Genomic DNA, 23,420 nt, shown 5'->3' with positions numbered 1-23,420 from the left:
CATCTGAGCCCCCTCATTCTTTAGAAGGGGCTTTGAAGAGTTTTTCCCAAAGTGCTACCCCTACTTTGTCCACCACGGGAGGCGGGAACTCACCATTGCTGGATCTTTCTGAGAGAAGACCCAGTGTTTCAGAGCAGTCTCACTCAGAAAAGGAAGTCAGCATCAGGTTCGTCAATGTCTCAAAGAATGCACTCCTCTATGCTAAAGTGCATCCTTCAGACTGCTCCCCAGTTCTGGCTGATATGGTCTCTCCTAACCGTGAGCCATTAACTCCAATGCCTTCTCAGAGGACTACCAAGGCTGGCTCTTGCTGCAGCTGAGGCACTGGGTTGTTCTTTGCTGATCTTGACAGAACCACTACAGTTCTCGGTATTGTCTGTGCTGTGGTTAGAAATCTCTATCACTCAGTGGCAGTCTAGGGTGTCCTACTTAATAGCAGGATGCCTTTTACAAAGGTTATTTGCATGAGTAAGTGGAAACAGTTTTCTTTCTAGGCAACTTCCTGTAATCTGTCACCTTCCCTACATTGATTTAAGACATTTTAGACACTCTCTCATATGAATCAATCTGTTCAATCCTTCATCTGTCTTAAAGTTCCTTTGGCCACAATTTCAGCATTTCATCATAAAATCAGTGGTAAAACTGAGTTCACCAATCCTGTCACGACTAGATTACTTAACAGTCTAGATAATTATTCCCTCCTGTTTGTGACCCAGTGCCCATTAGGGACTTCAAATTTAGTATTGTCTGCTCTTTTGAGTTCTCCATTTCAAACCCTCTGCATCTCTCACTGAAGCAGGCTTCCTGGTGGTCATCACTTCAGCCAGGAGAGAGAGAGAATTGCAGGCACTTGTCATGGATCTCCAGAACTGTTTTTATATGGACAAGTTCAGCTCATATCTCATCCAAAATTTCTGTCAAAGATGGTTTCAGATTTCCACCTTAATCTCTATACTTACCTGTTCTCTCTCCACCCCACCCCCCCGCCACATCTTCACAAAGGAGAAGAAAAGCTGCAACCTCTAGATGTGCATTGAGCTTTTGTCATTTTACCTGGACAGAACAAACCTTACAAGGTCTATACCTAGTTGCTTGTTTCCTATGGAGAACATATGAAGGGACACCCAATTATGATTCAGACTCTCAAAATGGATTATCAGTTGAATCTCTTATGTTGAAATGGGCAGGATGCTACCTGAAAAGTTGATGGCATGCACTACCAGGACATATGCAGCCTTGGCAGGATTAGTAGTGCATGTCCCTATTATGGATATTTGGAGACCAGTGGTGTCGTCTTCTGGCCACACATTTATTGCTTAGCACTGCATCAGGAAGTGACACAGAGGTGGGAAAAGCAGTCTTGAAGTCCTTCCAATGAGCCTCTGAGACACAACACATTTGATAAGAGCTTCATAATCACCTACAATGTAATGGACATAACCAACACTCCAAAGAAGTAGAGTTTACTCACCTTCTCATAAGTGTTGCATATGTCAATTACGTGACCCAATCTCCTTCCCCAACACATTGGAGTCTATCTTCGATTTTCAGCGCTAAGAAACTGAAGGGAGAGGTATGATAACATCACCCTTGATACCCTGGACATGGAGCACAAGGAGATAAGATAGGACAAAACCACCCTAACAGATACTGCTAGGGAATACTCTCCATTGATGCATGAGACGCGCGCACACCTGCAGTGTAATGGACATGTGCAACATGTATCTCTAAGAACAACAGTTCTGAGAAGATGAGCAACCATTTTTTTCTATTTGTTAAAGCCATTGATACATGGTTACTGCTTTTGTACCATTGAGGCATGAGTAGAGCTTGTTGTTGGAATGTGTGTGGCTCAAAGTAAATAAGAACTAGCCATTTGGATTGACTTGTAATATACCATTTTTCTTTTTGTGCAAAAGTTCATTAAAGTTCAGATTCGAGAAGACATTGCCGAGGATGTATCTTCAACAGGCTCAGCATCTGAAAAGCTTGATGTCCTTACACCACCGTCTGAGTCTGTCATTCATATGATAAAACCACTTCCAAAGCTACCTTCAACAAAAGTTGAAATAAAGAACAGAGCTATTATTTTTCCTGAAACAAGATTTGGTGAAAGCTCAGGTAATATCAATTATTCATAAAATTACCACTTCTGCTAGCGTTCATTGTTCAGCATTTGTTTACTACATTGCAAGATTGAAAATAACTTATTCATCATTTTTATTCCTTTAGTGACTAGCATGACCAGCCAAACCCACTCTTTTGATGTAATTTCATGTAATGAAAGTTGTATGTCTGCAGAGCTCTTAATTTTTTTGAACACAATATAGCCACATAAATTTCAGATTGTGTACAAATACCTCAGTGTTGAGAAGTTTCGTAGATAATGTTTCTCCAAGAGGGCATTCGTGGTAAATGAAGGGGGTGGAGGTAGGTCCCTTTTATGGACACCCAGACAGCCAGTTAGCTATACATTTCCTCTTAGTAGCTGTTCTCTTCTTGCTTTACCTGTAAAGGGGTTAACAAGCCCACAGGTAAAAGGAAGGTAGTGGTCACCTGACCAAACGAGCCAATGGAAGAGCTAGAACTTTTTAAAATTGGGGAAAAGCTTCCTTTTGTCTGTGTGTTGTGATTCTCCGAGGAAGAGGGGATCAGGGCAGCAGTTATGCTGTGAGAAGCTTTAAGCCAAGTATGAAAAACCATCAGATCATACCTAGTGATTGCCTGCCTGAAACCCCAGATACGTAAGTAAATTAGGGAATGTCTAGGAAGACGCGATTAGGTTTATTTCTACTTATTTCTTATTGCTTGTGGACTCCTTTGTGCTAACCACAAATGCTTTTTGTTTTGCTTGTAAACTTTAAGCTGGACTTCAAGAAGGTTATTTTTGATGTTTAATTTTTGTAAGTAAATTTTTTTAAATCTAGCAAAAGCGTAAGTTCCAGATATATTTTCTTTCTTTTTGTTTTTAATGAAATTTACGTTTTTTAATAACAGGATTGGATTTTTGATGTCTTAAGAGGTTTGTGCATATGTTTAATTAGCTGGTGGCAACAGCTGATTTCCTTTATTTTCTTTCTCAGCTCTTCCCCAGGGGGGTGGGGTGAAAGGGCTTGAGAGTACTCTACAGGGAAGAATTCCCAAGTGTGCCTTCCTGGGTCGTCTTTTTTTTTTTTTTTGCGCTTGAGTGGTGGCAGCATCTCATCCAAGGTGAGAGAGGTCTGTGACCTTGGGAGTTTAATACCAGCCTGGAGTGGCCCTTGCAAGCCCCCACCTTCTGCACTCCAAAAGTGCCAGAGTGGGGAATCAGCCTTCACAGCATTGTTGGTAATAAGTAGATCTGTGAACCTTCAGTCTGTTTCTGTAAGTCTAAGAATGCTCAAAACTACTGTATTAAATTGCCTTGCCACTAGGTAACTATTGAATTTTCACCAATATCAGCCAGTAGTTACAGCTAATAAATCAGGAGTTACACAGTGATATAGTGGCTTTATAGTTTACTGAATCATAATACTCCAAGAATTTTCTAGGCTTATTTGATCAATTCATTTTTTCCTCTTCTATTATTTTGAGGGAAAGCTATGTTTGTGAAACTGAGATGAATGTTCTCTTCCCATTCCTCCTGCTTGTAAATATCTGCTTAGTTTAATATAAGCAGCTCAGCTCTTTAAAATGCTACCTCAGGGAGATCTGATTTTGAAGGTACTGTTATGAGTACTGGCTTTATTTGCCTGGGAAAAGATTCATGATATTTCAAGGTATGAAATGTGTTCCAAGATGTAACTTTGACCCATCATCTTCTGAGAATACCATCAGGTGATTATTCTTGGCCTCTTTCAGGTCAAAGTTAATGTTATTGTTTCATGGTCCACATTGAGTTTTCACCATGTTTGGAGTTAAGGCTGTGTTGGAGACTTGGATACAGGTTTCGCTCAAATAGCCCCGCAGTGAAGCTTCAGCAGCCCCTATATGCGGTGAACATCAGAGCTTCAGTAGATAAAATGCCAGTGCTGGAACCTTTGCTTCTGTTTTTCCCATAGTCTGGACTTAAAGGAAAAGGCATCAGATGTCCAGGAGTAAATAGTAGGGTCAGACCTGACAAAGATGTAGAGAATGAGTTTGTAATATTTATTGCCAACTATGGCAGTGTCGTACCTTGGACAGTCAAATACCATTATTTAGGAAGGGATCAGAAATGCGTCTCTACTTATAGGTTTTTTGGATCAGTTTATCCAGTAATACGTGGAGACATTTGCCTAGTCTCAATGCACTGAGTTTGGATTGTCTACATCTTGGTGAGCTGATAAACCTAGCTGCGATTCACCATCCTGTATTCTGTCTATAGCTACAGGTTTTCTAGCACAAACTAGCCATTGACCTACTTAGCATTAGCCAAGCCTTGCATTAACCAAGGTGCAAAGTTTGTAGATATGCCAGATCTTATTCACCTGAAGAGCTAGATGCTTGAGTTGTCCCTTCCCAATGATTTATACTCTTTGAAGATAGAGTTCATCAATTTACCATGAGAGGGTAGCTTGTACCATTCAAATTCAATTGAGAAACAAAAGCGATTTAAAGGACAACTTTAGTTTGAGGCTTTAGGTCTTGTAGATGTGTCCATATGATTCTTCATTAGATGATGAAGAGTAATAGGCTTAAATCCACATTCCAGGTTAAACACAGCTGACTGTTCAACTCCCAAGAGTTTTGTAATAGAGGTTGATAAAATGTATAAAGCAAGTTATTTGGCAGTCTGAGACATGAAGGTTGTTCATGAGTTGTTACTACTCTTGTCAACAACACAAATATTTATTCTTCACCACTCTTTATTTAAAGGTATAAAGACTCAAAAGTTATAAAACACATGTACTAAATTTCTCACTTCATGTTTACTAATCTGAGGCTTTTCTTTCAGAAAACTACCTAGAGATGGAAAATAATGGGAATGAAGATGTGAAGTGGCACTTGTCATCTTTTGCCCCACCATATGTCAAGGTGAGTTCACATTTGTATTGGAAATAGCATGTGTTAAATTTTCAGCAGGCATTTTTAAAAGAGGTTATACTTATTAACTTAATCTTTTCAGATAATATTTCTCCTAGTTTAAAAATCTCCTTGCGTTAGGAAATATTTGTACTTGCGTAGCTAGATGACTTGTTCATTGTTGTTCTCCTCTAGTTCAGTGGTCCCCAAACTCTGTGTGTGGTTAGAGGACAACAAGTTGTCCATGAGGCACTACTGGATTTGTAGAGAGCTGGATGGTCACATGATGTTGACTCTCAAGAAATCAAACATATGTTGTTTTCCTAATATTTTCTATGGTCAATCACTGTGGATGTGAGGGATAACATTTGCTTGCCAGTGGGTGGGGGCTAGGCCAATGCAATCATGAACTAGAGAGTAGGTGGTCCATGAGACAACCTTAGATGTGACCCACACTATGAAAATGCTTGAGAACCCCTACTTGTAGCTAATGTACTACTTTTTCTATTACTGTGGTCATTAGACCACAGTAGTTTTGTAAATGTTATAGAATATTCTTCATTTGCTTACTAACTTGGTGGATGTTTCTAGAACAGTTTTTTTTATGAAGCAGATTATTGTATTTGATTGATCAAAACTGAATTACCTCATTTGTAGGGAGTAGATGAAAGTGGAGATGTTTACAGGGCTACCTACACAGCTTTCAGATGTTCCCGTGTTTCTGGTACACTTGGAGCTCATGGAAAAGAAAAAGTAAGCTTTTTTTAGTGTTATGATGAATTTAAGCAAATGAATGTTGTGTCTTAACTGTAATGTAACTACTTACATGAAGCATATGCACTCTATGAAATATGACCTTGTTTCAGCAGGACTTCTTCAAAGTTGGAAATAGTTTAACGTGCGTCTAAACATCTATTTAAATGATAATGATCAAACACTGGCCATCCAAAATAGGGCCAGATGTACTCCATTTTCAGATGTATCAGAAGGGTCATTAGCATCCACTCATCGATATGTCTCTTCATGTAAACTCAATTGACAATACTAGAAAAATCCCTGCAATACATACATTATATTTTGCATCTATGAAGCTGTTTTCTTAGGAAAGCAACTCCTTTTTTAACAATGCTTTTTGAAGATGAATCACTGAATATTTGAGTTTTTTTAGCTTTAGACCTTCTCCCGCTTTCACCGCATTATGTTTCCTATTCATCAGTTTGTAGTTTGTGCAGGTTTTTTTTGAATAACATGTGCAGTGATGCAGTTTTATAAAGCCTATGCTAAAAACTATTTTGATCTTTAATGTTGCATCTGTTAATACAGCGGAACAGAGCAGTGGTTCTCAACCAGGGCTCCAGGACCCCCTCGGGGGCTGTGAGCAGGTTCAGAGGGTCCGCCATGCATGGTCAGGATTAAACTCACTAAGACCCAGGGCAGAAAGCCAGAGCCCTGCTGCGGAGGCCTGCAACCCGGGGCCCCAAACCCACCACCCGGGCTAAAGTCAAAGCCTGAGCAACGTAACTTCGCAATGCCCTCTGTAGCATAGACCCCTGAGTAGTTGCCCTGCTTACTACCCCCTAATACTGATCCTAGCTTTTCTGTGCAGAAAAACAGTTGTGGCACAGCTGGGCCATGGGGTTCTTATAGCATGTTTGGGAGGACCTCAGAAAAGAAGAAGATTGAGAACCCCTGAAATAGAAAATGCTTTCAGGCTTCCTGATGATACAAGCTACTGCAAATGTATGGGGTTAACTTAAAAGAATATATGCTTTATACTGCTGCAAAGCTTATTGTTAGTCTGCTAGCGCTGAAAGCCAACATTTCAGATGAATACCATTCTAAATGCAGAAGTTACACCAATTCACCCTGAGGCTTCATTTTAAATAGACTTCGTAAAACTTTTGCAGAAAGCATTGTGGACGCTTGCTTCAGTTACACCAGACTTATTTTGATTTTACTTAAGTTGAATTGGCTTGTGCACCAGTTTAACAAATTTGTGTTTAAGTGATTAAGTCAAACCAGTTCACTTTTGACCTTGTCTTCACACAAACTTGCACCAATTTAGTTAAACCAAAATGAGTGTCCACACAGGTATTTACAGTTTAAATGTCTTATTTTGGTTTAGCTTTAACCTGTTTGACTTAAGCTAAGCTAAACTAAAACAAGTCAGACTTACAGTGCACTAGGAACTTCTAGTTCTCAGTAGGTGAGTCTATGCAGTGTTTTAGTATGAGCAGGCTAGTGTATTTTATCTTCATACCCAAGTTTGCTGTGTACACAAACCCTTAGACTACAAGTACTCATACAGGGTTTTGCACCAGGTTAACTGAGTCTGTTTAAATTAATGCTTTAGTGAAACTGATGCACTCTTCCGTAAAGACAAGCCCTTTCTCATGTAGACAAGACCTAAGGCTGTTCAAATGAAGTTGACTCGTAGCCAGTTCTTTGTAATGCATATTTAAATCACCTCTAACAAGTGCAGCACATTTGCTCACAAGCAAGTTTGGAACTTAGGGAAGCTGTAACTTGTGTAACTTGGTGTGACAGGGTCCCCAGGGTGCTACCTGGACTGCTGAGTCCTCTGTCCCACCAAGCTGGGGTAGCCCTCTCACACCGTGATGCTATGGCAAGCCGCAAATCTCTGATAGGTACTGCACTTACACAGACATCCACGGGTAGGGATTCACCCTACTGCATTACATGAATGCTTTCCCAGCCTTGCATGAATCCTCAATAGCTCCAGCCAATTTTCTCCAGCTCCCCAGTCTTGCACCCTAGAACTGTACCATCTTGCACTGGTCAGAAGCCTGGCCAGTTAAAATTCATTACCCAGTCCGCCCTTGCCTCCTTGTGGCGTGGACACACGCTAGCCTTTGTAAACTGAGCTGAGATTTCCCAAGCACTTCAACCAAAACACACTGTTTTAGGTTAAATATAAAATAGATTTGTTAACTACAGAAAGCAAGATTTTAAGTGATTATAGGTAGCAGGCATAGATATCAGAGTTGGTTGCTTAAACAAAAATAAATTCACAGTTTAAATTCTACAAACTAAACAGGATTTGAATCGAGAAATGTCTCACCTTGCAGATGGTACAAACAGGTCACAGATCCTCAATACACAGGCTGGAATTCTCTCAGCCTGGGACCACCGTCCCCCAGTTCAGACGTGTTTTGTTCTCCAGACGTGTTTCCAGGTGTTGAGTTGTGGCAGGGAGAGAGTCTGAGTGATGTCACTTCCCATCTTTTATAGTTTCTTCCAGCTTGCTGAAAAGATCTTTGCTGTGAGGTGGGTAATCCACCCCCATTGGTCAAGGAGTCTCCATTGTCTGTGTGTTCTGTGTGAGAACTCTCCATTGTATACAGTTTCTGGACTAGTGGATTCTTTCCTTGGTGGGTGTTGATGAATCATTAACTGGTGTCTGGCTACTCCATTGTTGTATCTGAAAAGCTAGTTGTGGGTGTTCCCAACCTCACAACATATTTCAGTAACATCCAGATAGCAAAACTTCATAATTTTACATAAAATGATAGCACATACGATCCAACAGGATAGTAATGCTCAACAGATCAAGACTTTTAAAATTATACAAGGCCTACTTTGTACAAAACATATCATAATTATATGACAGGGATGAGTATGGGGGTTCCAGGGTGCTGCTTTGAGGTACAATGTCACACTCAGTTTGTGAATTTAAACTGATGTATTTAAACCAGTACAAAATACTGTAAATTTTTCATGTAGACAAGGTTGTAGTGATATATAAAAATCTAAGTAAACTTTCACTAACACTTTACCTTATCCTGGTAGGTTGCTATCACCTTTTTACCTAGGGATAGAGGAGACTATGCTCAATTTTGGGACCTGGAGTGTCATCCACTTGCAGAACCTCACATGAAACATAAAATAAGATTTCAACTTTCTGGAGTGGTAAGTATATGAACACCATAAGCTAATGTTCAATATTTGTCTACATCACTTGCTAAAGTGGGATTAAAATATAAACATATATATAATCACTTCAAGACTGTATGCTATTTGTCCAAAACATGTTAAGAACATAATTAAATTGTAGAGTAAATCTGTAATTGCAGGTAGTCTCAATTCTTTTTTTCGTAATCATTATTTTTAAAAGATATAACGCACTTTTTGCTCAACATAGCAATTTGAAGGTTTATATAACTAAAGTGATTGATTACCTTACCGTAACTCAAGCATCTTGTTTTGCATTTACTGTTTTGAAGGGAATTATAAAATACTTATCCCTTTTGGTAACTACTGGTTTAGTGACAGATTTACCTCTCTTGTGGAGCATTAAATCCATGGGCTTGTATCAAATCACTCACAACTTCTGCAAAATAGAGTCTAAAAAAAGTAATAATACGTGTAAAAAACTGTATTAATGCAATGTTATGGTTAATATTTAAAGATCCTAAGATCAGGAAAATGTGCAGTTAGCTAGTGCTCTACACATTCACACCCCAGTTTTCTCCACCTTTTTTGAATGCATACTTTGCTGTCTGTGATAATCTCCTTAACATTAGGCAACATGACAACACAGATTCTTAACAAATTTTCCAGCTACAGTATTATAGCTGTGGAATAAGAGTAGGGGTATGTGCTAAATGCATCACATAGTCGGATCATAAACTTAATTTGAAGTTTCATAATTTTCTGTAGCTCCCACTCGAGGCTTGGTACTCTGTTCTTGTTAGTCTTGGAAACATACCAAAGCAGTAAAATATTTAGGGGCACTTGCCTGTTGACCAGTGGATCCAAATATTCTAACTCAGATTTACGTAAAGGTCCAATTCTACCATCATATTCTTCCACCTGCCTGTGAAGTGAGTCATGGACTAGTTCATCTGTCAGCATTTTTTGGCCAATTTGGTTTATTTAATTTTACTTGATGATAAAAATGTATTTTAATTATTTTAATTTCAGACCTGTTTGGTCTGTTTCCAATATGAAGGGTATGGAGGGGGTCAGGATTTAAGAGATGTACAGTCTGTGACAATAGGCTATAGATCTTACTGTATGTATGGAGATTTAATAATATCCCTTAACAATAGTGTCTGGATCTGAGGGTCACCTATCTGACCCCAACTACAGGGCAAGCCTTTCATATTAGAGGCTGCTTTGTTCTTCTGTGAGAAAATGGAGAATCAACAGCTCAACTTCTTTCTGTAACCAAATATTTCTCTGAGCTACAGACCCAATTCTCTGGTAGTGTACGGTGTAAGTTAAAGCTATTGCTCAATTCTAACTTTTATGCCGGGATTCGGGCAGTGTGAGATCAGAAAGCTGCAACCAGCATTCTTATGGCGAGTCCAGCTCACACTTGGAGCTCATTCCACTGCATCCGATTGGACTTTGGGTAGAGTGGAGGATCCTACCCTGTGGGTTCAGTTGCAAAGGAAAAGGGTGTAGCAAGAGAACAGCTTGATTTATATATGACATGTTTAAAGTATGTACTATTAGCTGTTGTACTTAAAAGGCTCCATGCTTTGGACCTTTTCTAGGACATGTAAACAAAGTTTCGGGACCTCCTTTTTAAGTGACCGGACTGTTTCAGTGCTAAGATTCCTTTCCTAGAGAAAGTTATGGCAATGCAAACAAGGTCGGCAATCTAGATTTCTCCTAGCTCATGTTAAAAGGTGGACCCTTTTAATTCCAGAGGAATGCAGTTCAGCCTAATACTCCTTTATGCTGAAAAGATACTCAGATTCAGTCACCATAAAAGAATTTTATTTTCTTGAATCATTAAGTGCCGTAGACTTTTCCTTACAGTACTCATGGACTGATCCAGAGCTCTCAACCTTCAAGATATCCAAATTGTGAGAAAGTAGAACCAAGTTGGGTGCCTACCTTTGTCAGTGCAAGGATTTGATGGTTGACTTAACTGGATCGCGTGGATTTTAATAAATGTGTAACTACCATAGCCAGTGTTCATTGTCTAGGGCTAGTATTGGTACTTAGTACATTTGTTCATAAAGGCCCCTAATTTGTTCATTGGGATCTTTCGTGTTTTCTATTTCCTTCTGAAATATCGGTGTCTCAAGTGGACAAGTTAAACTTCATTTTTCAGGCCACATGAGCTGACTTTAGGATGTAACTTTAGGCTCAAAGGGTAATTCAGCTTTTTCTTCAAGATAAATCTGCATTTACAAATTTATATCATTATTGTCATACATCACCAAGAAAATCCAGTCAAGAATTGTTTTAGAATACCAATGTGATGATGTATATACGTACCACTATTTCTTGTGCAAGGCATAAGACAAAGCAGAGTGTCTTTGGTAAGCAGGTATTGTCCAGCTGTTCATTCTAAATATACTAGCTGTTCCCCAAGCAGTTTGGGAAACACTGATGCAACGGCCAATTCCATCAATCATTTGAGGAATTCCGTTCAGATGGTGCCTCCCTCCCCCCCCCAAGTTCTGTGATATAAAGATGCCATTATAGAATAATAAAAAATAAACTAAATACGATCTAGTTCAAAGCTTATAGAAATCGAGAAGCCAAACTCCGTAACAGTGATCTAGAGCCTTGAGCAATTCCTTCAACTTACAGAACTTTATTAGTGGTCAATAAAGCTGTTAACCTTTATGAGCAACATAGCAGCCATATATTACTACTGCTTATAAAGCAGTAAGGTGGGACTTGTTCCCCTCATTTTTCAAAGCAATGTGCCTCTGGGAAATAGCGTATTCACAACCAGATCTTTCCAATAACTCTCCACCTCTCTAGGAAAACACATTCTTAGCAGAAAATATGAGATGTGTCAAGATCACTTTGAAAAGATCTATGAAAGAGCTTAAAGTGGAGTGTCTGTTTTAATCAAATAGGGTCATTAGCCATACGTCTGTTTGGAACAAGGTCAGCACAATTTCTGCTTCAGCTATTGAAGATCTTCCCTTTCTAGCAGATGTCTTAATTAGGAAGAGATGGCAAATGCAAGGTCATATCTAGGAAAAAAGAACATAAGTCACTTTTAAGATGAGGACTGTATCCTGATATACAGTGACTCTGAATAGGACTTAGGGGCAATGGTAGATATACAGCTAAATGTCAGTTCACGGCACAGTGCAATGACCAAGAGGGCTAAAGCGATCCTTGGATATATAAAGTGGGGAACAGAGGGTGGGAGTACAGAGTACATCTCTGCATAAGGCATTGGTGAGACCATTACGGGAAGTGTTCAGTTCTGATATCAGCATTTAAAAAATGTTGAAAAAAAGATAAATGTTGGAAAAAACATGTCTTTTATATCCATTCTTGGACAACATCCCGATCAGAGCCCTGTCCATCTGGAAATGCTTCAAATGTGATGGTATTCAAGAACAAGAGCTGTCTGACCCCAACCCAGAGAAGAACCCCAGAAATGCAGTTGGCACAGTTCTGGCCAGATTTTTCACAGTATTAAACATTCATAATTTAGTGTCTTTGGTTTCTGGGTGTCCTGTATCCATCTCATTCCCTGACTGCAATGTCACTTCTCCAAAAATTCCTAGTGAAGATGTGGAAAGCTTCCCACATGTAATTCAGAATTGAGTATCTGTTTTGGATTAGGTATGAATGTCTGTTCACAGGCAAATGCATTTTTAATTCCAACATATTACTAACAAGCTATGGATGCACGTCCTATAGGATTAAAAAATAAGATGACCAGCAATTATGTGCCTTCAGTAAAAAGGAAGATAAAATCTTGAAAAATCACTTGTGGATACAGTGGTTGGCTTTAACAATATATCTGGTCATGTCTGCGGAGGGTAACAAATACTCAATACTACTCTCAGAAGCAGTGGAAATTTCTTTTCTGTCCAGAAAAGAAACTGGTGCCTTTTCAATGTGCCCTTTACATGAACCTCCTTGAAATGTGTGGTGGTCAACCTCCTGGGCCCTCATGGCCTACCCCAGAGATGGTTTTTGGACCAGCTAGAGCTAGCAACGGATCCTTCACCGCACCTGCAAAATAGAAAAGACCTGCTGAAGCACAGGATCCTTTTTAATCTCAGCTGATCCCACCTGTGATTATGCAGCCTCTGCATTGAAAAGTGCCAGGGATTTTCTGTTGGGATCATTGATAACTGAACACCTAGATTCTTCTAGAACAAAGATTGTATGTATACCTTTATTTATATGCCAGGCCATCAATGTACATGATGGTTTTAAAAATACATGAAACAAGTTAAGACATGTTACTTGCCCCAAACACCTTACAACGTAAACTGACTATGCGAACATACAGAAATTAACTCACAAGGGAGTGGAGAAAGGAGGTGAAAATTCAGACATTAAACCTTCTCCCCCAACACAGAGAAAAGGTGTGCAACCATTAAGATGCCTGCTGCCTACCTAGCATAAGTGCATGAAAAATATTTTTTTCTTTTTAGTTTGCCATGTGTTCATGTAATATCATTTTTCTCTTCTTTAGTTACTGTTAAATGTGAATAGTAATATTCACATTTAAATGTCACCGTAATATTGCTAAAAATAGTAATGTACTTCTCATTTTTTAAAACTCCATTTCAATGTTTTGCATTTTTGAGATAAAATAACTCAGTTAAGTAACATGTTTTTTGTAACTAGATATAAGTACTGAAGACTATTGGGGACTGTAAAGTCTCTTTTTTTTTTTTTAATTACTCTTGTCCTAGTAAATTCATACTTTAAAATATTTGACCAGTCAATTGACCAATTATTTTTTAGACCTATCAGAGGTAAGCTCTGTGGGGCAGGGATAGTGCCTTGGTTCATTTGGTCAAGTTTTCATTTCTGATTGGAGAGTAAATAAAAATCCTAAAGATTAGTGATCTCAGCTATACTAGAGTTTCTCTAGGATAGTTTGGAGGGACTGTCTTATAACTAAGCACCCCAAAAAAATAGTTACCAGCCTCTACTGACACTTGGTATGCAGATACATCAGATTTCTTGACTGTCTGTCTCCAAGATTTAGCAGAATGCCTGGATTAGACAAACCTGTGGTGAATCCTACCTCCTTGCAATTATATTTACTGTTAGGGGACTTATTCCTTCACCCTTTCACTTCCCTGGTCTTTCTCGCATGAACAGAGAGCAACAATACCCGAAGTCCAAAGGCACAAACAATTCGATGTTTATTGGGGTGAACTTCTAGCAACCATGATTCCAGTTTCCTTCCTAAGTGTCCCCCTTCCCAGCTCTGACACCACAGAGCCTTGCCTGTGTCCCTGTTCCTGTTCCCATCCCCTGTTCCCATTTCCCCATTTAGGAAAACATGATCCCAATTCCCCCAGTCCCTGTTCTCATTCCCGCCCACCTTTCTGATTGACTGCAGACTATATACTAAAACCTGTGTTTTGCTTGGCTATTCCTTAAGCAATCATTTTGCTGAAATTTAACTGAGCAATCCTAATATACTGTAACATGGTTATTTAACCAATTATATTCCACCACCTTACTTTGGTTTACACCCAGCAAAATTAGTTGTACAGCAGACAGAAACAATCACAGAACCAGACAGAGACCATGCAAATAAACATATAAAACAATACAGAAGTGAGTATTTTACAACTACATCTATACAGACATAAGGGTTTTCCAGCTGTGTCTATTGATAAGTGAGTTCTTGCCAGACAGGATGCTATTAAACCAAGTTTCCTTTTACATCTTCTAGGCTCTTCCCTTTCTCTGGAAGTGATGGGAATATCAGGACAGGATTATATTCCTAATAGCACCTTATTTCAATGTGACTAGTTTGGAATGTGAGGATGTGACCATACACTTCCCAGCTTATGTCTGCCTAACTACATCTTAGCTGAAGGCCTTAGTCTGTCACAGTAAGAGAAGGCCATTACACAGACAGTGATTTTGATTCTTTCTGTTATACTTCTATAACTAGCTAAGTGATAAGAATACACCTACATTCTTAAAGTATAAGCCTTTGCAGACAGGCCTGAATATCTATATCCTAACATTTACCAGTGCCCTTGTGGCACATTTCAAAATGACGGCACATAATTCTTTTTTTTATTTGTCCGTCAAGTCCTGCTTTTCTGGTAATTACTTCTGGAAGACCAATGAGCAACTATATTAATAGAAGTCAATTGTGCTCCTATGAAGACAATTTTGTCCTCACGTCTTGAGAAACACTTCTGCCAAAAGTGTATGCATCTTTTTAATCTTCCCAGGAGATCAATACTATCATTTTGTCTATCTTCAGAATCCTTTGGAAAACCATCATAACAGGATGTTCATAGAACTCGAGAAGACATATTGAGCATATGGAGTACATGCATCTATCATACTACTCCTGGGGGAATTCTGCACCACTGTGCATGCACAGAATTTGTCCTGTGCAGATTTCTTTGCTTCCCTGCAGAAAAACAACCTTCTGACAGGGAAGCAAAGGGAAACCACAAGAGTCATCATGTGACCCTCCACAGCAGTGTTTTGGGTGTCCATGGTAGCCAGCAGAGAGGTAGATCACTGTGGGGCAGGTGGCGGGACTGGGGAAGACCCAGCTGGTGGCTCCTACCCTGTGCCAGGCTCAGCTGCTAGTCCTGGCTGGGCTGAGGAAGATGGTACTTCCTCTTCCCCTGCACTGCATCCAGGGTCAGATCCCTCTCAGATTTCTCCCCCAGCTTTCAAGAAGCTCTGCAAACTCCCTCTCCTCTTCTTCCCCTTCCCCCTCCCCCCCCTCCCCCACACCCATCACTTCTTAGCTCCAGGGGAAGGGATTCCTGTACAGGGAGCTGCTCCCCCATCCATCCAGACCCCCTCATATCCAGATCCTCCTGCTGACCCTCAACCCTCCCCCCTGCACTCAGAACTCCCCTGATAAGCCCCCCTGCACCCAGATCCCCACCCCACCAAGCCCCAACCAGCTGCAACTGGATCTCCGCCCCACTCCCCTAGAATCTGGATCCCTCCACTGAGTGTCCCACACCCTGACTCCCCCTGCCAAGCTCTATCCCACACACCCAGGCTCCCCGTGCTCTGCCCCAACCACATTCACCTGGACTGCCCACAGAGTCCCATTACTGTTGCACCCAGAACCCCCCAACATGCCCCTGTACATCCAGATTCCCATGCACCTAATCCACCACTGAGATTTTCAGAATTTTAAAATATGTGCAGAATTTTAAATTTTTTTGGTGTGGAATGCCCCTAGTAGTAGAATCATATCTTTTGTATCCATTGTATCCAGAATGATAGGGCCTTAGAGTAGCTGCTGACAAGGTATGTGCCAAGCAATGCAGAACTTAACACCTGGAAAACCATTCCTTTAAGGAAGTCTAGGCTCCTTGTGCAAGGTCCCAGGAGGAATTGTGAGCTGGAAACATTTTTATGTTGGAGAATTTACATAACCATGCCATGATCCTCATACAGTTCTTTATCAAACTCTGCAAAGTAGGTTTCTGTTCCTCTATAGAGACCTCCTCTTACTGGAAAATGCTGTATCGTTATGGCTTGCTTTCCAAATTAGAAATCGCTCACGTTATGTAAGAATGCATATTTCTATCTATCCTACTGTAATAGTGTTGGTTTTATCCTTTCCATCCCAACTTCTTTGTTTTATTGCTCACTGTTTGCCATTTATTGAGTATGAGAGGAGAAACTGTGCGGCAGAATAGAAAATTCTTAACACAATCTTCTCTATTAGCAGCTTCTCTCTTCATTCTAACCATGCGGGTGGCTTGTTGCAGAACCAGAATGATAACTTGTAACATTTTGAAATTTTTTCTCTAATGCAACATGTATAATTTTCCCTTTAATGTTAATACAATTTCAGATTCTTGTTTTTGTATTAACCAGCTGTTCTTCCAAAGGTGTAAAGACAGTAACTTTTCTGGCGGCCAAACGTGAGGGGTGGGACTTCAAGCACCAGCTTCTGAATTACATAGGGAAAAGTCATTTCCTGCTTGTAGAGAATGAGGGAAGAAGTTACTCACAAAGAATTAATGTTAAGAAATCCATTCATTTACCGCAATCCTCATCATTTGCCTGGAGAGGTAAAATTTCAGGTCATTGCTAATATGCTAAATAGTTCGAGAGGCTGAAGCCACTTAAGAAGTAATCTCATTTGTACTCCATGAAGAGAAATTCCAAAGGAAAACCTACTGTCCAAATGGATCCGTTGCCAGTGATCTTGGAATAGTTTACTGCTGTGAAGTGGTTTAAGAGGCATGCAAGTATGGAGTATGATTCCTGCAGAGGCAATGTATTTCAAAGAACAATAAGTAAATTCCCTTCTTCCAGAATATTGTAAAACTGTGGCACAAAGCATGAGCTAATATTATCAATAAAGCAAAAACACTATTCAGGTTGAGCCATATTTGGGAACTTTGTAAATGTTGTCACTTAATGTTTAACTTTACTCCAAATATTAATTGTAGGGTTTTTCTTACCAATAGGGTGCTAAAACAGAAAATGAAGCTGTAAATGCAAAAGTTTCCACATGTGGCCTAATAAAAACTGAGATTCCAGTTATGCCAAGAAGAAGAGCTGGCTCTGAAGCTTCTACACTTAATACTGGGTATGTAGATTTTTAGTTTAAAAAAAAGGGGGGGGGAATAGTTGAGAACACTTGTGTGGCAGACCTCTTCTATGATTCTTAGCCTTTCACCATAAGCAAACTTGCCATATATTCATTAGTTCAAAGCTAGTTATGTGTGTGATTGTGATTTGCTACTATGAGATGACTGGTGCAGGCACAGAACCACTTTGAAGTGTGAAACCTTTTAAAGATAGTACTGGCTAAGAGTGTATTATCTAGTGATTTCTAAAAAGATGAGTTTTCGCAATATTTGTTTAGCTTTCTCCTTTTTCTTTCCCTTTCTGCCAGTCAGGGCTTGTCTACACATACATTAATTCTCACTAGACGGGTATAAATTATAGTGGATGCTAATTGGCTTGTCTGGGCCGTGTTGGCACACACTGAATTTTCCCTAGTGCACATTAGCGTTCTACTGTTTGAAATGGACCACACGGGCCAGTTAGCGCACAACATGCTAGTGCATGCTACGATTTATATCCCTCTAGTTTGAATTAATTCACCAAGTTGATTAGCCCTCAGTGTTTCTTTTCCCACTTTAGTTTTCCCATGCTCTTGGAAGTGTTTCTATTCCTTTTCTCATCTGGAGCTAGTTACAAGAGCCCAGGATGTTTCCAAAACACTTCACCTATTTAGATAAGTGCAAATCTTCACCAGCGGAATCCAGTTGCCCTCGGTTTGCTATTCCAGAGCAGTCCCTCCGTTTGTGATCTGAATGTCTGGTTTGAGCTTGGTGCAGTTTTGCTGCTCTTCTCAGTCAGTTACCCAGAATTGAAAGTAACATTTGACTCCTAATTGGGTTTTAGGACTGGACATGGTTTGCACATAGGCCTTTGCCTCAAAAATATGATTTTCCCCAAGATCATAGTACTAATTTTTCCCTGTCATCCTCCAACTTTCAAAGATTGAAATGATGGATGTGAAACACAATGAAACATGCACTTCCTTTTTATGGGTGTTAACTGATCCCTGGTGCACATACAGAAATGTTCATCTCCTAGGTCTCCGTTAAAACACATGGGCACAACTCACAGCTGTGAAAGTATAGAGTAAATTATTCTGATTACTACTTCACCATAGTACTCCTCTAAATTGTAATCTCTTAATTAACTGAATGTGCTAAATAATAGCCCTAAAAGCTCTTAGAGTGGCTCTGTACTGCTTTAAAACTGACAGCATCTTACAGCCCAATATCTTATAAGAGCAAATTACTTTTGACTTCTCAGTGATTCTGAGTGTACACCTCTACCTCGATATAACGCTGTCCTTGGGAGCCAAACCATCTTACTGCGTTATAGGTGAAACCATGTTATATTAAACTTGCTTTGATCCACCAGTGTGCACAGCCCCACCTCCCAGAGCACTGCTTTACCGCGTTATGTCCAAATTTGTGTTATATCGAGGCATTATATTGAGGTAGCGGTGTATTTCTATTTTGGAACTGCTTTTCAAACCATTTGATGTGAACAGAGGCGGCTCCAGGCACCAGCTCAGCAAGTGCATGCCTGGGGTGGCAAGCCGTGGGGGGCGGCCTGCCGGTCGCTGTGAGGGCAGCAGGCAGGTGGCTTTCGGCAGCGCGCTCGCCAGTTCTGCAGCTTCAGCGGCGGGGACACTGAATCCGCGTGACCGGCAGACTGCCCGCAGGCACACCGCCGAATCCGCGTGACCGGCAGACTGCCCGCAGGCACACCGCCGAATCCGCGTGACAGGCAGACTGCCATGCTTGGGGCGGCAAAAAACATAGAACCTCCCCAGATGGGAAACTATTGGTACAGTCAGATCATATAATATAAATAGGGAACTTAATGATTTAAATCTTTTTTGAAAAACAGGCTAAATGAAGTCATTCGAGGAGTGTATGCCCAAGAAGATCATTATGCATTTCTACCAACCAGAGTTGGGGAATCAAGCACTTTAAAAGTCAATTTGCGGAATAATACTTTTATTACTCATATGGTAAGTTTTTGACACTTTAATTCAAAACATTTAAAATCACACTTAATTGCCTGAACAATATCTAACCGTTTTCTGATATTTTCAGTAACCTTTAATACTAAGAATTTTAAGATGTTCTAATGCTCGGTGCATTGGTAGAAACTTTTGGTTCCAAACTTCATACTTCAAATGTTTATATATTTAAAGAAAGTTCATTTTTATAGGCTTCTTAACAACTTTAGTTTTTCTTTTGCTTCTTGACTCTTAAGTATCAAGAGTTTTCTGAATAGCATACTTAAACTATCACCTCTTTCAGCTGTCATAGACTGATTATAGGCTTGTTGGAGTCTAATTTTTAGAACTAATTTAATGTCTTGAGTAAGTTAAAAATCATACTGCAGGACGACTTATGTATAAAGCTGGGCATGTTCCATTCTTAAATCTTGGCTTTTTATTTGAAGTTATATCTAAGTCTGTAGTTGGAAGCTTCATGAGTTGTATTGAAGTGTGTGCTAAAATAGTTACAGTAGTGCTTGCCTGTTTTTAAAGTGTTTCATATTAAATTGCAGCTGAAGTTTGTAAATCCCAGAGAGCCTTTCCACATCAGGCACTCGAAATATTCTTTGAGGTGAGTCAAGTGTATACTAAAATTTTACTAAAAAACTTTAGAAGTTTCAAAACAAATCTGATCTATTTTGTAAGGTAAAGCTCTATAATTAGTTGGGCTATATCATGCTGAAATATAGACTTAAGGTCCACTTTTTGCCTTCTAATTAAAATGTATATTTTTTGCACAAATTGTAACCAGTCTCCCCATCTTAGAGATGGGAAAGGTGAGGCATAAAGCAACATCACACTGGGTCGGTGGAACAGCCAGGATTAAATTCAGGCCTCCTGACTCCCAGTCCAACATCCTATCCTCTAATCCATGCTATAACACCAGATTGTACAGCACCTGGGTTTTTTTCTTGAAGGTCTTTTATTAAAATAGTGGCCAGGACCAAACCTGTATACCTAATGAGATATGACAAGCTCAGTCTGAAGTGGTAAAACTCCAGGCAAAAAACAAGATGACTTAATAGCTCTTCAGAAAGACGACCATGACCATATCGGAGATCTACTTAAGTGTCTCAGAAACACTGTAAAGTATACTGTATTTTCTGTGATACACTGAGGATCAGATGCACTCTTACTTAAAGCAAAGACATGATCTTTAAAGGTGCTAGGAAAAATTCTCTGTCATGAAGTGCATTTGTTTTACTCCTATGTTTAATAAGAAGCTTAGTTTTCCTACCAGTTTTGATACCTTTCCATTTGCAAATATTTACTTTTTTGTCTACATTTCTAGTTTTTCTTATTTATAGCATAAATCAGCATAGCTTTTAGAAGAACTCTGCAATTTCTGAGCACAAAGCATTGCAGAACTTATCCTGGCTTAAATGGATGACTTTTAAAAAAAATATTTGTAGGAAATTCCTTATTTTATCAGAGTAAGCTACTTTAAGATTGTCCCATAAACCTTTTTTTAATAGAAAGCAGCTAATATTTTATTTAGTGTTGGCTTATATGTTTTGATTGCTTCTATATGGAAGCTAGTCAATTAAATTAGATTATCTCCCAATGCCATATCCAATTAATGTTAAAAGGTGATTTCATAGCAAACTGCATTTGCTGAAAGTGGGACTGGAAGACTTGATTAAGAAAATAAAATTGAATATATTTTCTTACATCTACTGTTTAGACCAAGAAGTGTCACACAGTGAAATAATCATACCTTGTAGTGGCTTGATTTTGTTTTTTAAAGAACAATTTATAGAAGCAACAGCGTATCCTGTGTGAAAAGCCTTTCAGATGTTAAATATGGCAAAATTTCAGGGTTTTGTTTACCCTACCAGTGACTGATTTTCAAAAATGGTGCAGTTGTGAGCTTGATTTTCTTCAACTGGTCATGTATGTACACATAGAAAAAGTTCAGCTGTGCTGATTCTTTACTACACTCAATCTAAGTTAGGTACCAATGTAATCCAAATGCAAAATCTTGGTATAAAACTGCAATGAGAAGAGAGGTGATTTTTATTCTCTTCACCCAAACAAGGCAGAGCACATTTTTTGTTTTTGTTTTTTTTATATTGACTGCAGGGTATTCATTTGGCTAATAGAGGATGTAAGTATTGATAAGGAAAAGAAGGAAGAACGTCTGACCTGAACTTAAATTCATAAAAACAGCTTTCAGGAAGGGGCTCACAAATATCTTAGTTCTACGCTTCAAAGTGAATAGTTTGAAGATCCCTTTGAGGTCACGTTGTTAAACGTTTTGGGTAGTACAGTAAAGCATTAACTTGACTCCTGTTGTTGGTTAGATCATTCTGAAGTGTAAAATAACAAGGATCTTTTAATTGTCCATGATTCTCACATTTGACCATTGTATTTAAATTTTATTTCTAGAGGTACGGATTATGATGGTTTATAGGAGAGGAAGACACGAAGACGATTAAATCTATATCAAATAGAATCTGCCAGCCAATCAAATTGCTGGGCAATAGACACATATTTAACAGGAGAAACCAACTTATCCTCATAAACTAGTTTAATCCTTTATTTTCGTGTTCCAATATTGCTTACTGTGAAAGATGTCTATCAGTTATCACAGCTACAACAACACTGCATAGTTATCACTCCTAGGATTCTGAGCAGAGTGCCACTATACCTTGCCAGGTGTTGCATAGCAGCTGTTTTTCACTCTGTCACCCCCTGCTGACAGTCTCTCTGGAGCTGTGGTGGTCTCTCTCTTCCATAACTCAGCCCTCTGGCAAGGTCACAATATTTATGTCTGTCCCTTTCAGCGTAAGAAAGTTGAACAAACCAAAGTCCAACAGGTAATTCCAAGACTTTGTGTCAGATCTGTGGCACCTGACTCTGGGTTCGTGCCTCTTTGCCAGTGGCCCTCCATACACGCCGGGTTCCAGCCCAGTGACCCATTGAGCATTGAGACCCATCCCAGATCTGAGATCAACTGATTTGTCACAAAATAAACTCCAAGTGATATCTGACTAATTCTACCTCTGGAGAAAAGTTGTGTGTGCAGGACCTCAAGGATGCTTGCGTTCATTATGGTGCAGTAGTAGTAGTATACCTGAACTTCATCAGACTTGCACTCTAAGAAAAAAAACCTTAGAATGACCTTGACCTTGGCAGAGTTAAGGCAGAATAACTTTCCAAATGCATGGAAAATGTGACAGATTTGCTTATAACTGATTTAAAAGCATGAGATGTTACTATTAAGTTTTTTGAGTTAGGGTATGAGTTTGAAGTTGACCTGTCTATTGCTTTTGGATATCTGGAGATGAAAGTTAAACCCTTATGGAAGTTTGCAGTGTGTTACTGATAGTGTTGTAGGCTATGTGAAGGTGGAAAGAAATGCACAAGTCTTTCTCCTTATTTTCAGCCTTTTAAGGTTTTGTGTGTATGGAGTGTTTCCAACTGCAGTCTCAATTGTCACTAAATGTAGCTGTCAAGGTATTTTTCCCCCAGTTTGAACTTTAGCGTCCAAAAGTGGGAACCTGCATGGACACTTCAAAGCTTAATTCCTAGCTTAGATCTGATAGCACCACCACCAGCCAAAATATAGTGTTTGGCACACTTTCTATTCCCTCAAAACCTTCCCTGGAGAACCCAAGACCCAAACCTTTTGGGCCTTAAAACCAGGAGAAATAAACCATCCCTCTCCCTTTCCCCCTCCCAGACTTTCCCTTCCCTGGGCTACCCTGAGAGGCTCCACTGATCCAAACTCCTTGGATCTTAAAACAGAGAGGAATTAACCTTCCCCTCCTCCTTTCCCCTCACCAATCCCTGGTGAGTTCAGACCCAATCCTCTTGGGCCTTAAACAAGGGGGAAAAAAATCAATCAGGTTCTTAAAAAAGAAAGCTTTTAATTAAAGAAAGAAAAAGTAAAAATTATCTCTGT

The 23,420-nt window shown here is 39.5% G+C and overlaps 1 protein-coding gene across 1 annotated transcript in view; it reads left to right on the top strand.

Annotated features, from left to right (window-relative positions):
- CEP192 (centrosomal protein 192) overlaps positions 1 to 23,420 on the top strand; it is a 224,551-nt gene that overhangs the window by 196,852 nt on the left and 4,279 nt on the right. The window contains exons 48-54 of the mRNA XM_075062017.1: positions 1,920 to 2,121; positions 4,916 to 4,995; positions 5,641 to 5,736; positions 8,794 to 8,913; positions 17,382 to 17,503; positions 19,354 to 19,477; positions 20,026 to 20,084. Of these exons, the coding sequence (XP_074918118.1) occupies positions 1,920 to 2,121; positions 4,916 to 4,995; positions 5,641 to 5,736; positions 8,794 to 8,913; positions 17,382 to 17,503; positions 19,354 to 19,477; positions 20,026 to 20,084 (803 nt within the window). The remainder of the gene's footprint in view (positions 1 to 1,919; positions 2,122 to 4,915; positions 4,996 to 5,640; positions 5,737 to 8,793; positions 8,914 to 17,381; positions 17,504 to 19,353; positions 19,478 to 20,025; positions 20,085 to 23,420) is intronic.

The sequence above is a fragment of the Chelonoidis abingdonii genome, chromosome 2, assembly GCF_003597395.2.
Source record: "Chelonoidis abingdonii isolate Lonesome George chromosome 2, CheloAbing_2.0, whole genome shotgun sequence".
NCBI lineage: Eukaryota > Metazoa > Chordata > Testudines > Testudinidae > Chelonoidis > Chelonoidis abingdonii.
This window is presented reverse-complemented; position numbering and strand designations above follow the sequence as displayed.